General features: G+C 39.1%; 1 protein-coding gene across 1 annotated transcript; it reads right to left on the bottom strand.

The window, feature by feature from the left end:
• Window positions 1–1986: 1986 nt before the first annotated feature.
• On the bottom strand, window positions 1987–12445 carry wt1b (WT1 transcription factor b). Its single transcript, XM_084718422.1, has 9 exons — window positions 11630–12445; window positions 8967–9089; window positions 7437–7542; window positions 5277–5357; window positions 4651–4759; window positions 4369–4516; window positions 4095–4184; window positions 2899–2991; window positions 1987–2745 (listed from the first exon to the last, which is right to left on the bottom strand). Exons 1-9 carry the CDS (start codon window positions 12045–12047, stop codon window positions 2624–2626), a joined length of 1290 nt encoding a protein of 429 aa, XP_084574548.1. The 5' UTR covers window positions 12048–12445; the 3' UTR covers window positions 1987–2623.
• Between the last annotated feature and the right edge of the window lie 3063 nt (window positions 12446–15508).

The raw sequence follows: 15508 nt of genomic DNA, 5'->3' as shown, positions 1-15508 counted from the left end.
ACAACCACTATAGCTGATGAAAATCTACCTGACATAACTCAGGCAGAAATCATGTTCATGGAAGAGATGATGTGTTTAAGTTTTATTCACTTTACATTTAATAACTTTTGCCAACTTCCTTCCTCATTCTCTGTTGTATCCAACGTATCCAGTGTTTTCCAAAGAGTTACACGATTAACTTCAATAAAATACAGATTTCTTTGGATCTGACCATTGTTGGAAACGTGGGATTATGTAAGTACACAACCCATGAAAATATATAACATATTTTTCTAGTATTTTTACACATGTTAATGCATAATGTTATAACTTTAAAACATCAAGCTACTTCTAAATCTTACAAAGAATTACAAAGATGCATCGTTTTTCCTGTAATAAAAAAAAAAAAATAACATATACATTTCACTTTATAACTTTACAGGTCAGATCCAATGGCACCCTTTCACTTTTTTTTCCAAATCTGGCCCTTCTAAAATAGTGATTGAATGTGCAAAATGTGAAAGCCCTTATCTAGAGGCAGTGTTTTGTTTGTCCATTCTGGGTTACTGTAGAAACAGCCTCCACTGAAGAGAACCTGAACCCTCTGTAGATATAAACAGCTCATTCTGAGGTAACACAAACTCAGTGATTCTTATCTTCAGGTGATAACGCACTAATGAAAAAATAATTATGAACATTATGTTCCATTTCTGCCACATTCAGCCAGTAAATCTGCATAAATTTCACACACTGGGTCTTTAAAGCACGGGTTCCACATGCTTCACACAACCTTCCAACAGTCTCCAGTTAGGAATGAACTGGAGTGAGTAAAATGTTCAACTCCGCTGTCCCTCTGATCTTCCTCCGCTTCCCAGCTTCCCCGCAGAGAGAGAACAAAGAGAAGCACTTCTTAATCAAAGTGCATTGGATTAAGAAGCAGAAAAAAAGCAGAACATCACAGAGATACTACCTCGCTGCCATTAAGTGGATTGGAAAACAACCTGAATCACCACTTCAAATGAGCAGTCTGTGACCCTGAAATAGGAAGAGCGGCATTTTAATCTTTCTGTTAGTTTGGAAAGTGTCGAGATCTGCTGTGGAAATTAAAGGAGCACATGAGTACGTACATACTGCACGTGTGTACTTCTGCTGAGTGAATGAATGCCTTCAGTAAACAAGTGCTGTGGTTTCCATGTGTGAACATGTAGCCAACAGCTAAATATACCATGCTTGTATGTGCGTGTTTACATTGCTTTTCCAGGTATGTGACATCATTAGCCCACAGAGCCATGCAACAGCTCTTTTCTTGCCACATTGAGTCATATTTTATTAACATACCTGCTGCAGCTGAATCATCTCCCCTATATACTCGCACACAACACACACACACACACAACTTCATCCACATCATGTATATTTGATGTGACTCTGAATGCGCCCTTGTGTTTCTCACTTTCGTTGATTTTAACATATTTATTGTGGTCATTCAGGAGCACTGAGGGCAAGAGTGAAGTGGACATGGGCTCTTTGAAGACTGAGCAGTATTATGGGTCCAGCACTCACAGCTGAAGCCCCATCTGCTGGACTGAAAAGGCTGATACTGCCATCATGTGGCTTGAGCGTGTAAAATGCCATTCTAAAACTGGAGGCTATTATTTACAGCAGGGATTTGAGTGTGTGTGCTTTTGTGTGTGTGTGTGTGTGTGTGTGTGTGTGTGTGTGTGTGTGTGTGTGTGTGTGTGTGTGCGCTTTATGGGGCCCAGCCTCTGCAGAAGGGGCCAGTCAGTGAAGTACAGCCAGCTGACACTGAGGTATGTGTCTTTTCTAATGAGATTTACCGGGCTCCAGATGTTCCTAGTTATGAAGATGTGTGTTGGAGATTTAGGAGGGTGAGACCTGCACCCTGTCAGAGTCACAGTGGGGTGCTGTTTCACTGTCTGTCACCCCGCCTCCTCACGCCCCTCCACCACCACCACCTCCACCATTCATAGGTGGCCGCTTAACCTGACAACGCCAACACCTCTTCTTTCTCTCTCGCACACAATCACCAACTCTTTGTAAAACAGTGTGAGTCAACATTTTATAAACATACAAAAACACAGAAAATACAAAAGGAATGTCTATAAAGGTAAGCAAATACATCACATATATACAAAGCATTTTCGTGAATATCATGTTTGATGTAAGAAGATTCTCTGTGTTCAACTTAATGGCCAAAAAAAGACATGTTGTCCATTTCCTAAATCCAGTTTACATTGTCCAGCACATTTTCAAAGTGACACAATTTTGACAATAAAAAAGAAGCCAGTGCAAGTGTACTAAAATATCCAAAATAGTGTATCAACATTTTCCTCATTACACTTAAAAAAAATCTTCTTCTTGGCTCAGGATTACTGGGGTTTGTACCCCCTCAGTCTGAGTTTTAATATCAGATAACCAGAGTGCTCTTCGAGGTGCATCTTGGAGATCTCCAGGATCATCTCTTGGTGTCGGCTGGCTGAGGGAGGCAAGGCATCAGCTGTGCTCACCACTTCAGTGAGTCTGGCAAGGCACCATAACCGCTGACCAAGCTCCAGCATCCTTCTCTACTAGCTGGCACAACATATTGTCACCTTCCTCTTCGTCCTCCTCCTCCTCTTGCTGCTCAGATGGCAGGCTGCAGCTTGGTCAGGTTCCTCTGGTGCATGCTGTGGTGGCGCATCAGCTCGTCAGAGCGGGCAAACTTCTTCTGACAGTTGGACCAGCGGCAGGTAAAGGGCTTCTCACCTGACAGGGAGGGGACAAACAAGGAAAAACAAGAGAAATCGTTGCTTTAGAGTGACTTCATCTCCTGGAATTGTTGTACATGAATTAAAGCCAAGTGGACCATGTTAACACAAAAATCTTAAATGGAGAGGTAGAAAATAAAGGTATACGCACTTGTTTTACCTGTATGAGTCCGAGTGTGCGTCTTAAGATGGTCTGACCGTGAAAACTTTCTCTGACACGTCTCGCACTGAAATGGCTTCACTCCTACACAGAAATGCAAACAGGTATTGTGGTGGCGGAGACAGAGATGAGAAGAGGGTCAAAAGTTTATATATAAAACTGGACAGAGCAAGCATTACAATTTAAAACTGTTTAGGGAGACTTGACAGTTTCTCCACATTTTTGTGAGAGAAAATTCACTCTTTAAACTCAAATCATTTTGAATTCACACTAGGGCTGTCACGATATCAGATTTCCCCCACACAATTATCATGGCAAAAAGAACTCATGATGGCAATATTCATAGAAAATATGAAAAAAAAAAAATAATAATAATAATGCTACGTGTACATTTAACCATGGAGGAGGGAGACTAAGTGAGAATGGAAAGAATTTGAATTGATTTTTATAACATACAATAAGTGTTGAATTATTTATGAATCACAGTATTGTTCTTTTTCTATTATCAACATGATATCAGTAATTCATTTCTTAAATATCACAGTTATATTTAATACCAGTATATCACAACGCCTCCAATTCGCACATAATAATTCATCCTTTTCCTAATTAATCCTTATCCTCTTATGTAGTGACCAACTAGAAGAAAAATCAATAACCTCAATTAACCAAAACAATTAATTGGATCTGTCTTGTTTTCCATGTTGGGTCCTATATTTGAACAATTAAGAAGTGAAGCAGACTGTTCTAGCCGGCAGATACATTGTTAACATTAATTTGCTGTTAGGCCTGTATCTGAGACAAAATTTCTGAAGATGTAATTTGTGGTATTTTTCTGCTTGATTTAAGGATATTGTACAATTTCTGCTGTTTTGTAAAAATGATAACAACATCTATTTTCAAAGAATTTTACATCCCAAAGCCTGTTCCATGGCCTTTTCCATTAAATCCCTCAAGTTTACATTTATTTCCATATGTATTGTCTTAAAAGTAGTCAAACTGAAATATTTTGAGTCTGAAAATACTTTAATCAGCCTATAAAATACCTGCCTCCCCTCAAGCATTCTAAAATTTCCAGATTCCCAGAAAAAAACACAAACAAACAAAACAAAATTGAGATTATCAGTGTCCTCAATGGAAGCATCGGCAATGGAGTGAACTCATTCAGTGGTTTGATACCGGCGTACCTGTGTGTCGGCGCTGGTGCCTCTTTAACTGGTCTGAACGAGAGAACCTGCGACCACAGTCTGTGAAATCACACTGGTAAGGCTTCTCTCCTGGAAAATAAACCGCTCACATCAGCATCATTATCATCACCCACATGCGCCATCACCATGTCAGAATAAGTCAAACTTTACCCTTTATCACCACATATGTTTCAAGGTTGTTATTCATTTGGGGGAAGCAGACAAACAATTTTATTATTTATAACAATTTTTAAATAACAGGCAGATCTCAGACCTGTGTGTTTGCGGCCATGCATTTGCAGATGTGACAATTTGAAGTATCTCTTGCTGCAGCCAGGATAAGCACAGACAAATGGACGCTTTTCGCTTGCCTCTGATGACTTCACAACTGGTGGCGCAATACCAGCTACCCTTCGAACATCCTGTAAGAAAAAGAGGAAGCAGAAGATAACGGACTTTTTAGTTGAGAAGGTCAATTTATGTTTTTTTCTTTATTCATTGCAGATCTGTGAATGTATTTGTATGAGTGTACATTTTGTTCTTGCATGTGACTGACCTGAAGTCCTCTGAAGACACTGTGTGCATGTATGTGGTACTGGGCACTGACGAGCACAGGTGGAGGTGGGACTGTGGGGTCACTGTCATAGCTAGTTGTATGTCCACTGCTGAACAAGGGCAAAATTACAAATGAATTAAAACACTGAAAGTTTTAGTAAAATTGATAGTTTTAGTAAAGCCAATTTGTGGAGAGATTTGTCAGGCAGATCCGTAGGGAGAAAAGGTACATGACAGATTGTGTTCATCCGGTCCAAATCAAGAGTAAAACCACAGAATAAAGCCAAAAGTGAGTTCAAAAAGAGTTCAGTCCTCTACAGGACATGCACCTTTTAACCATCACCACTACACAGCTATCCTAAACAAGACTTAACTCTGAAACCGAGTCCTCAAAGAAGTGAGATCCAGTCCCCACTTAGCAAAAACATATAACAGAAGTACAAGACTACACATAAACACACATACGACTACTCTCCTCTCCACTTCCTGATTTCTCTAGGCAGTAGGCCAACCGCCATCTGGTCAAATCCTCCTCTTCCTCCTCCTCCTCTGCACCGTCACAAACACTGGTCAATACTGACGAATACAGCGTGTTGCTTTAATAGAAATAATAAAAAGAAGATTCACCTCTTCATGGAAGATGCCAGGGAGTTCATTTGGTTCCATGTTACACAGTCCAGCTGGGATGCCATTTGGTACAGGTTATCACTGCGTGAAACAGACAACACAACCATTACAATGTTGTATTTGTGGTACAAGAAAAATATTTTCATTCTTTATTTGGTTTGTGAAATTTCAAGGCAACTAAATATGTTATTACATACTGTACATAAATTAAAAGGTCGTGGAACAAGCTTAGCTCTGATGTTGTAACAGATGAGGAGGAAAATAGGTGAGACCTGGGGCAGCTGTAACATTTGTAACATTGTAACTTTTTTGATAAGAAAAATATGTGTTCACAAGTGAATAATACCATTGATAATATAATTTTTACTAAGGATAGGACTATGATATCAAATTTAATACAAGAATTCAGAGTGTACAGTTACCCTATTGGTGGGGGCAGCTGCAACTGTAACACTGAAAATCAAGATTTATTTATTTATTTATTGTATATAGTGACTTGTAGATGTCAGGCATCGTCAAGCATTCAAAGCAAAAGTCTATTTCTATTTTGCAGAAGACTAGGAAACTGAACTAGTGGAAACTAGATTTTAATCATTTGACTTGCATTTAAAGTCATTTTAAAATTAGAGAAATAAGATATAATATAGATATAATTTTCTAACAGAACATTGTGTCAACAGAGACAAACAAGTCGCTCTCATTCTGTGCTGCTTGCCGCAATATGTTATTTTATTTTGTTCCCCACAACCATCTGCCGACCCCCAAAAACCCTAACGTTGAGAACCACTAATCTAAACTTTAGTCAGCAGAAGAAAAATACGGTACATTCATACCTCACAATATTTATTTATTTTTTTAACTTCTGCTAGGGCAAAATGATCCTGTCTCCTGTTATAATTGCCCTGCATCTCGCCTTCTGTACACATATTTTGACATGTTTCGGTTTTTCTTTCTTTATTAATAAGTTATTTTTGGGAAATCCTGAAATTAGAAAACACCGACAATATTTATGTTACAGTGCAGTTTTCCTGTCATTTCTCTTCCCTTGTATGGATAATGAAGACATTCCATTCGGGGGGAATTCCAAACGGCTCGCTTATTAACACATCCTGTCCACCCACCACCACACTCCTCACTGGCTTCATTAAAAAACATGGGCTCTGAGCCATTCTTTACCTTGGCAGATCACACCAGTGCACACACACATTTGACAGACACACACACACACTTGGAGATGCAGTTGTGCACTCTGTGGGGGTGAGTGTCTCCGTGCCTAGTACACCGTGGACCAGTGCATGACATCACTCTGTCCTCAGTATCATTAGAGGCAGGAACTGGTTTCGGGGGAATTCTGGACGGCATTCCTTGAGAAGTCCTTGAGGGAAGGATCGTGATGGCTCACTAATCAGCTCTGAACTATGTTAAACTGTGGAAAGACTCACTGATATCTGACATATAGTCTTCACAGTGTATGTGTGTGTGAGTGTGTGCGCACTGCGTGCACATCCCTGTTTGTTTGAGGGTTTCCAGTTCATGCCATAAGCTGTAACAACAGCAAAGTCTTCCCTTCTCTTATCAGCTGCTGTTCCTGTATTTGGGTTGCACATGTTCCTTTTCTCCAACAACATCTCAGAGCGGCATTCAAAGAATTTTATCCTAATTTACCCCTCTGAGATGTTTTGCATCAAAATGAAAACAAGATGGAAACACTCAAGAGGTTAAAATAAGCAGACTCTCAGCCTTAAACTACTCCACCCCTGACTCAACTTTCACTTTCACTGAACTTGTCTCTTTTACTTTTCTCCTCGTTTTTCCTCAGGGTGGACTCAGACACATCAGCAGTAGATCACTCACTGTTTGTTTTGGCCTGCTGAGCACCAGTGGGCAGCACTTAACCTCAGAACAAATTAGGATTCACAATCCAGACAGCGCAGAAGCAGACGCAGGGCTTAACATAGGATCAGAGAGAGTTCACACTTCGAAAAATCACCAGTGAGTGAAGAGCCTGCATGTGGTGTTAGTGGAAAGAATTTGACATTAACTGATGGGTGAGGAGGCTGAAAACCTTTGGGAAGACTGGAATTGTATTGAGAGGGGATTCAAGGCAGCACGAGTCAAATAAAAGTAACAATAAGTGCATGCAGGGACAAATAATTGTACCTGTTGTAGTTTCTCAGCAGCAGAGCTTGGCTGCTCGGACAGGATTCTGAAGGATTGTGGCAACCAAACATGGGAGGAGGAGGAGGAGCCGGGTACTGCTGGTCAACTGAAAATAAAAAACACAAAAGTTGCTTCAAGATAGGCGAAGTCAAGTCAATTTCATCTGTATAGCACCCAGTCATACCAGAAGTTATCTCAGGGCCCTTTTCACAGAGCATGCCTAGAATGTACTCTTTATAATATTATTTACAGAGACCCAATCAATTGTTCTGCCAATTATTATATTGATTCTAAAGAAACTGTTTGGTATTTGTGGGTAATTGCTCAGGTATAGTTTGCTACACTGAATGTCAGAAAATAGCGTAAAATGTATTTTCCCAGGAGCAGAAATAGTCAAATAACAAATATCATACTTGAGAAGCTACAACCTGTGATTTTTTGGCATTTCCCCTTTTAAAAAAACAAAAACTAATCAGAGTGTCTATTTGCATCAGGGTAAGAATAGGGCTATTTATACCAGGTGAGGTTGTGGTGGCTGAATGGGTTAAACACAGGACTCTCCCCTAGAAGACTGGGGTGTGAAACTAAGTAAATGTAGTATTTTAATTTTAATTATTATTATTTTCAATTTTCAGTCACAGTTTGATTAGATTTAGGTTAGGTTAAGGAAGCAAAACCACTTGGTTAGGTTTAGGAACAGATCATGGTTTCTCTCTGCCATGCAAGTGTAAACAGCCAGATTTTCTATTCCATCCTTGGTGTAAATAGTTTTGTTGGATACTGACACATTGGTGCTGATAGCATCTGCCAAAAAAAAAAAATACTTTAACAATCAATCAATTATCAACATGATTGTTAGTTATTTTCTTGTGATCAACTAATTGATTAATCAGTTAATATTTACAGCTTCACTTAAAAAGGTTGCTAGCTGTTAAAAATGTCCTTCAACAGCTGACTATCTCATTAAGCTGAAAACTTTCTTAAGATCTTGTATTAAAAAGTTTGTATTGTTTGTATTACTTTCTCTTCATTGGAACAGACACAAAACACATTCAAGTACACCTATGAAAAATATACAGTACTTTTAAAATAAATTCTAGTTCACTTCAAAGCCATATAGGGAAACTTTTGTACACGCATGTGTGCACAGAGACGCACAGCTATTCTTCTCAAAGAGAGAACGGGTCAATCAGACACAGTGGTCCTTTTCAGGTTCATATAGTATATTGGTCCCCAGACAGTTTTTGACATTCCAGCAGAGTCACATAAAGCTGTTTCCTCAAGTTATCATTTCCAGAGTCATTAACCATACGTATGCTTAAAGAGCGAGAGGGAGAGTGTGTTTATGTATGTCTGTGTGTATGAATGTGTGTGCAGACAGAGATGGAGGGAGATGAAGGAAAAAGGATAATAGCGATTCTGTTGTGATAAGAAAAATGACGGGTTACTTATATAACCTTGCTGTGACATGACAGTCTCCCAGTCTGTGAGTCAATTTAGTGAAAAACACTTCAGGATGCAGACAGCTACCTATGTTGTTTGGCGGTGACAGCGTGTCCTCGTGTTTGAAGGACAGGCTGGAGAGCTGAGGGGTGTGGTGGGATGGCGTGTGACCGTAACTGGGGTTGCTGTCTAAACCCACGGCTCCGTAACCTGAAAAGAGACAATAAAAAAGAGAAGAACGGAAAGTTAAAATGATCTCATTTGCCTGGCCAAGTCATTAGATTAAAATCTCGTAAATGACTGTAGCATTCTGAGGCTTTGCAAAGTCTCCAATATCTGGTCAGTTATCTGAATCCCCCTGCTAGTATCTTGCTTTTAGTCCCTGGCAGGTTTACCACAGAGAGACATTCATTAAACTACTAAATCCTCTGTCCTTGTAACGTATTCTTTTTCCCCTCATCTATCTTTGGCCTTGTGGTTGCAATATTTATGGCAGGTAGAAAAAGAAATTTTCCACAATCGCTTTGACATGAGCTACTGTCGAATACGGTCAGTACAAAAAACAAGGTTGAGAAGTAGAAGAAGACTTGGATGCATGCTAACTTAATCATAGTTTCAATGCCAAAAAATGGTAACAATGCACTTTGTTGTGTCTATTATTGTAATCATTTTAATGTAATACTTTAGGGTAGAGAGAAAAGTTGAGAGACATTTATTTTACACACACATGTGGCGTAGACAGGGTGCTCTGTCCTGAGTCAGGCCTGAGAAGGATGTTGAAAAGTTTCTGAGAAAAATGACTCACGCGACTCTTACTTAAATCCCTGCAGCCTGCAGAACACTTCACTGTTTGTTTTATCACTTTAACAAAAAACTACTTTCCAGTGAGCAAACAAGACCCACTGCATACTGTCTCTGAAACTCACACCGGCACACGTGTACAGGTTCAAATCTTTGTCCACTGAGTAACTAGCCCCCACAGACAACAGACACGGCCGTTGTTTACAGTAAAGGCAGCAACGTCAACATTTCACAGGAAACAACGATGATCTTCCAGATTAAGATTCCAGATAAATAAAAGCTTAAATCCCAGCGTTCCGTTTTGTACAAGTCCAATGGGATTACAACATGCCAGAGATACTGTTTTGGGTATTAAATCAAGCTTATGATTCACCTTTTCAGATTGGGAATGCTTTTAGAGAAATACTTATGAATTAAGATCTCAACCCAGTACATTCTCTTTATTGAATTTTCTGCTGTGTTGCTGCTCATCAAAGCAATAGTTGTGAAGGGACTCATCTCCTTCTTCGTTTTCAATAAGGATTTCATTTTTATAAGTATCCACACAATACAAAATAACATTGTACATGCCAATAAAACCAAAACTCTAAAATGCAAAGCTTAATGGTCATTTATACACAATAAATTGATAAGTAATTTCAGTATATCTTTGCCTCTTAAATAAGGTTCTTGTATGACTACTGCAACATTCACTGAGGCAACATATTTTTCAAATATGTGTATTCTTTTATTAACTTGGTTGGTATGAATCCAATACTGTGTTAACTTTACCCAGTAGTGATGGGATGTTTTGAGCCAGTGTTGGTGATATTTTGTATATGGTGTCGGACAAGGTCAAGTTTGACTTTAAAACTGGGGCCGCATGATATGGTGAAAATAGTCATATTTCAATTACTTTGGCAGATTTTGCAATATATAATATCATGGTTAGTAGAAATGATCATTTTCGCATCACAGTGTTTATTTTCACTGAAAAACAAACAAACTATTAAAATCATGATGATGTGACATTTGTTTTTTTTACACCTGGAGAACAAGATCTGTAGCCAGGACATCACTGCAGCACTACAGTTCTTCATCACAATGCTGTTTTGTCACACACTTTTTCTTTATCAAAAAAAAAAAAAAAAAAAAAGCAGCTTCTGTAATTTGGATGTTGTGCTTGGCCATACTACAGTTTTGATAATATTTCAATTATATATGCAACCCTGCTTTAAACAGTTTTTTGTTTAGTTGTACCAAAGTACATGCACAACATTCAAAACTGCAACTAATACACATATTTAATTACCACTGAGAAATAGTGATGTATAAGTTTAAAAAGAGGTACATTATACCGGTTTATGACCACACCACATTTAATTTGGGTTAATAACCCAAAAGGCCAATAATCATATAAAAAATAACAACTCATTGTCTTGTTTGGTTTTCTACCCACTATTTTTTAGTGAGCATCATAAAATACTTTGAATATGCAAAAGTATCTGAACTTAAGATGGACGTGTTAAAAAGTTCATCATTTTGGGACATAAAAAGCTGTGCAGTAATAAGCCCTGGTAAACCCTTATTAATGATCTTACCTGTTCTGAATTATGAATGCTCAGACATCATATCAGCTGTTGTGAGTTTGGTCGTGACGAAAAAATCAAACATACATTTTTACTGAAAAGGTCTGTGAACCAGCAGTGTAACAAAACTGTTATAGATCTCTGCCAGAGCATTACCAGGAAGATTATTCCTGACATGATGGAACAGAATGACCAAGTACTGCACATAACATCCTGCTCAGACACAACACTGTTGAGTTACATCATGAACACATGCAGCAGGAATTGCAGAGAAACACTGGGTTATAATAAAACCTGAATTTATGTGAAAATCATTGTGTTAAACTGACAAGAGAGGACAGAGAGGTGTAGTGGGGTGGGACAGCCACTGAGCATGCTCACCCTGGTTCCTGGGTGCAGGAGGACTGTCCATACACCCGGGAAGGTAGGTTCCATTAGTAAACATCCTCGGTTGACTCGTAGGCGGCTCTCCGAAGGCCCCGACTCGACAGGGGCCTGAGCCTGTAAACTGGCCTGAGAAGTGCACCGTGAAGGCCCCGAGTCCACAGTGAGGATCTTCTATCGGGTCGGCGGTGCCCCAGCCTGGTTCCTGCTTGATGAGGGAGTGATGGGAGGGCAGGGAGCTGTAGGGAGAACCAGGGTGGATGTCCAGAAGCTGGGTCCACTGGCCTCCACTGACAGACATCCCGCAGCCACCACCGGCTCCTGGTAAGGATGGCACAGGAGGTGCTGGAGATAGGAGGGTCAGATCTCGAACATCTGACCCCATCGACATGGCTCCACACGGCTCGGTCAGCATTGGTTAAGGTGGTTGGAGACGGTCCAAAGATGGAGAGATGGTATTCCAGTAGATTAAAAAGTCACACAGGAATGAACTCCTGAAAGTTTAACAGAAAGACCACCTGAAGAAACAAAGAGCATGGAGCGAACTCTTCTGCAGAAACAAACATCAGTGGTCACACTACACTAGAGAAGCCATTTTTCCAACCACAAGCGATGAACTGAATGATGAAAAGAGATGAATGAGAGATGATGATCAAATCTGGATGCCAAGTCTCAACCTCCGTGGTATCTGCAGTGGGAGTGTGTGAGGGTAACAGTGCCTTGTCCCTCTGTCTCTATAATGTCTGACTTTCCTTACTCTCCTGAAGCCTCAAATACTGTGTAACTAATTGGACAGGGGGAGGAGCGAGAGGAGGCTGAGAAGATGACTCCCCTGCCTTGGCTGGGCCAGCACAGACAGCCCTTCTTCTGAGTAGATTCTGACTAACATCACATTTGTATGAGCGGGTGTTGCTCTTCATTCTTTGTACAAGTTCAAGTGTTGCTCATATCAAAATGTTTGTGTAAGTATGTGTGAATAAGAGGAGAGAGGTGTTTTTGTGTAATTTTTCTGAAAATGATTAACTGTACTGACGGACTTAAAACATGACACAGGACATGAGTAATTATTAGTTAATGAGTAATTATAATTACAAGATTTCTGCAGGTTTTAGTTAAATATAAGGCTTCTTAAACACCTTTTAAAGACCATTATGTTTCATATCTATACAGACAGACGTGTACAATTACATTACAATTACATGTGTATGTATTTCAGGCATGTGTGTGTAAAAAACAACAGAGCGAAAACAAGTAATTTCCCTAAGAGGAATTCTTCTGCTTACAACATTCAACTGGTAGTGGTTATTGGTTCCATACTGGTTATATTTTGTAGTTTTTATAGCATGAACAAGATAAATTCTTCCCAAAAACATTTAAAAGCGAGGCTGAAGTTAATATAACTTTATAAAAATAATGTTAACCTCTTAATCCAATCCATTTTTAAGACCTGTCAAAAACATATTTAAAGGCAGTGCAACATTTTCCTAAAAAGCAATGTATAGATGTATATAAACATCCTTTCCAGTCTAAAATTTAAATATTCCATGTCCTCTGTGAGTGCATCAAAGAATTCTGGTTATCTGAACGTGTACAGCAAAGTAATAATTACGCATACTCCAAACCACACATACAGATATAAAGAATTAATATAAAGATTAATTCATTATTACATGTACTGAAAGTGTAAAAACGGTACAACATGCAGAAAGTGTGCTCTGAATTTTCCCATTTTGGAAACCGCACTGTTTTGCTAAAAGCAGCTCACATAAACTTCATGGCCTTGGAGCAAAGCCATATCACACAAAAGGATAATTATTTATTAGTCAAGTAGAGGGGGAGTTTTGTGTGTGTGTGTGTGTGTGTGTGTGTGTATGTGTGTGTGTGTGTGTGTGTGTGTGTGTGTGTGTGTGTGTGTGTGTGTGTGTGTGTGTGTGTGTGTGTGTGTGCATAGGAGATAGAGGTTTTGACCTTAACTCAAGCTAAACTCAATGTGGAGCTACAGGAATGCAGTAACTTGGAATATGCCTATAAATTCAGGACAGCTGCTGTGGATCTTTTAACATTATTATATTTGTCATATCAGCAGTCGAGTTCCTCCTTAAAAGCTTGAAACAGTGACTTTGTGTCACAAAGCAGTTTTAAAAAATATATAGCTTCATTCATTATTGCGTAACAGTCTGGTATTGTTGACCTGTGATGAGATCACAGTGCTCTTGAAACCCGTACATTTCACTGTTAGCATTAGTGTGCTAGTTTAAAAGGTGGTTACATATTGGTATATTACAGATTATGAAATATTACACAAAAAACATCCTATTGGAGATCTTGAACTACAGAACAGCTGCCTGTGTTCATGTTTATCAAGTCAAGTTTGCACAAAATTGGTGATGTGCAAATCCATAGAGTGCAGATCTCTGCCAAGCAATCTGAAAATAATATCTGGATTCAACCCCTTTCTAATCACTAAACATATAATTAGTAACTATAATTTATTGCATATTTTTTTCTCAGTAACAGATTAATTTAATGACATGTTACTAGTTACATATAAGTAGTTATTCCTAGTAACTGCTGGTAGGTAAGCCTTGTTTTAGCCTAGCAGTTGGTAGGTAGGTTAGATTTTTCAATCTTTTTTATCAGAAATTGTAAATCCTTTGAGCATACGGTCAAAAATGTGCACACAAAACTTTTAAGGCTGATTGGTCCAGCAGTATGCAAGATTACCTTCAGACAAAAGATCAAATTGTCCCACATGCAAACACATGCAACCAATCGCATGGTCCTTTCCAAGTTTACCACATTATACTACATTCAATGTCAGTCTCAAGCTGTCTGTCCATTCAAAGGACTTTCTTTACCCATTTGACACCTTTACCGCACCACCACCACAACTTGGTGGATAATGATAAATCATGCAGCTGTGAATTACTTTCACAAAGTAGGTTAATTTTGAGATAGCAGACCAGGAGTGATGCTGAGAGGTGAAGAGTGTTAGCTAGTTTCTGTCACCACCATCTGGAATATTCGTCTAGGATTCCAGAAAATGTTAGTGACCCTTGTTCAACTTAAAGAGAAGTGGTGGGAGGGTGGAGGAGGGACACTACAAATGGGCAAAGGGAAGGAAAAAATGATAAGAGTCTTAGGTCACTGTAGAGTGATGAAATAAGCTGGCAAACTGCTGAAGTGGTGTTAACAGAGGCTCCTTTCGCTGTTTTTATTGCACAATGTCACAAATGTATCTGTCAGTAACCTTTTAAGTCACATATTTGTGCCCTTCCTAATTTAAGTTTAAGGAGTACGTGCTGCAGCCCTACAGATGCTGCAGTGTTTAGTGCAATGATTACAGTGTAACTGAATAGTGAACATTCAGGAACATTCAAAAACAATGGCAAACAAATCCAGAAGTTCAAATAATGCCCATGAAATCTAAAGAAAGTCCAAAAACCATGAGGAAACATGTACGAAAACGCTAGGACACTCGACACAAAGATGAAGTGGTATCTAAGGCAGCAACTGAGAAAGAGAAAAATAATTAGAGGTAGGTAATCAAAAAAGGAGGGGAAAACACAGGAAGGAAAAACACCAGAAACAAGAGAAAGGAAAAGAACTTCAAAATAAAGCAAGAAACAAATAGAACCCTGAACCATGACAGACGACCTGCCAACACATGCGCCTTTAAACTGTCCAACCTTTTTAACCTGTGGGAGAGTTTTTTAACTGATCTGTCATTTTGACATTTCCTGCTTGAACAGAACTTGTTCGTACAGCATGTTGTCAGCTCAAAATATCGGATTGTTGGTTTTCAAAAGCAACAGAGGTTGTTGGCCATCTGACAAGGACCCTTTGTAGTACCACGAAACACCATTTTCCCAGTTT

Source organism: Lutjanus erythropterus, chromosome 1 (genome assembly GCF_056507025.1).
Source record: "Lutjanus erythropterus isolate fLutEry1 chromosome 1, fLutEry1.hap2, whole genome shotgun sequence".
NCBI lineage: Eukaryota > Metazoa > Chordata > Actinopteri > Lutjaniformes > Lutjanidae > Lutjanus > Lutjanus erythropterus.
The sequence above is the reverse complement of the archived record's forward strand: the minus strand, read 5'-3'. Positions and strand labels throughout refer to the sequence as shown.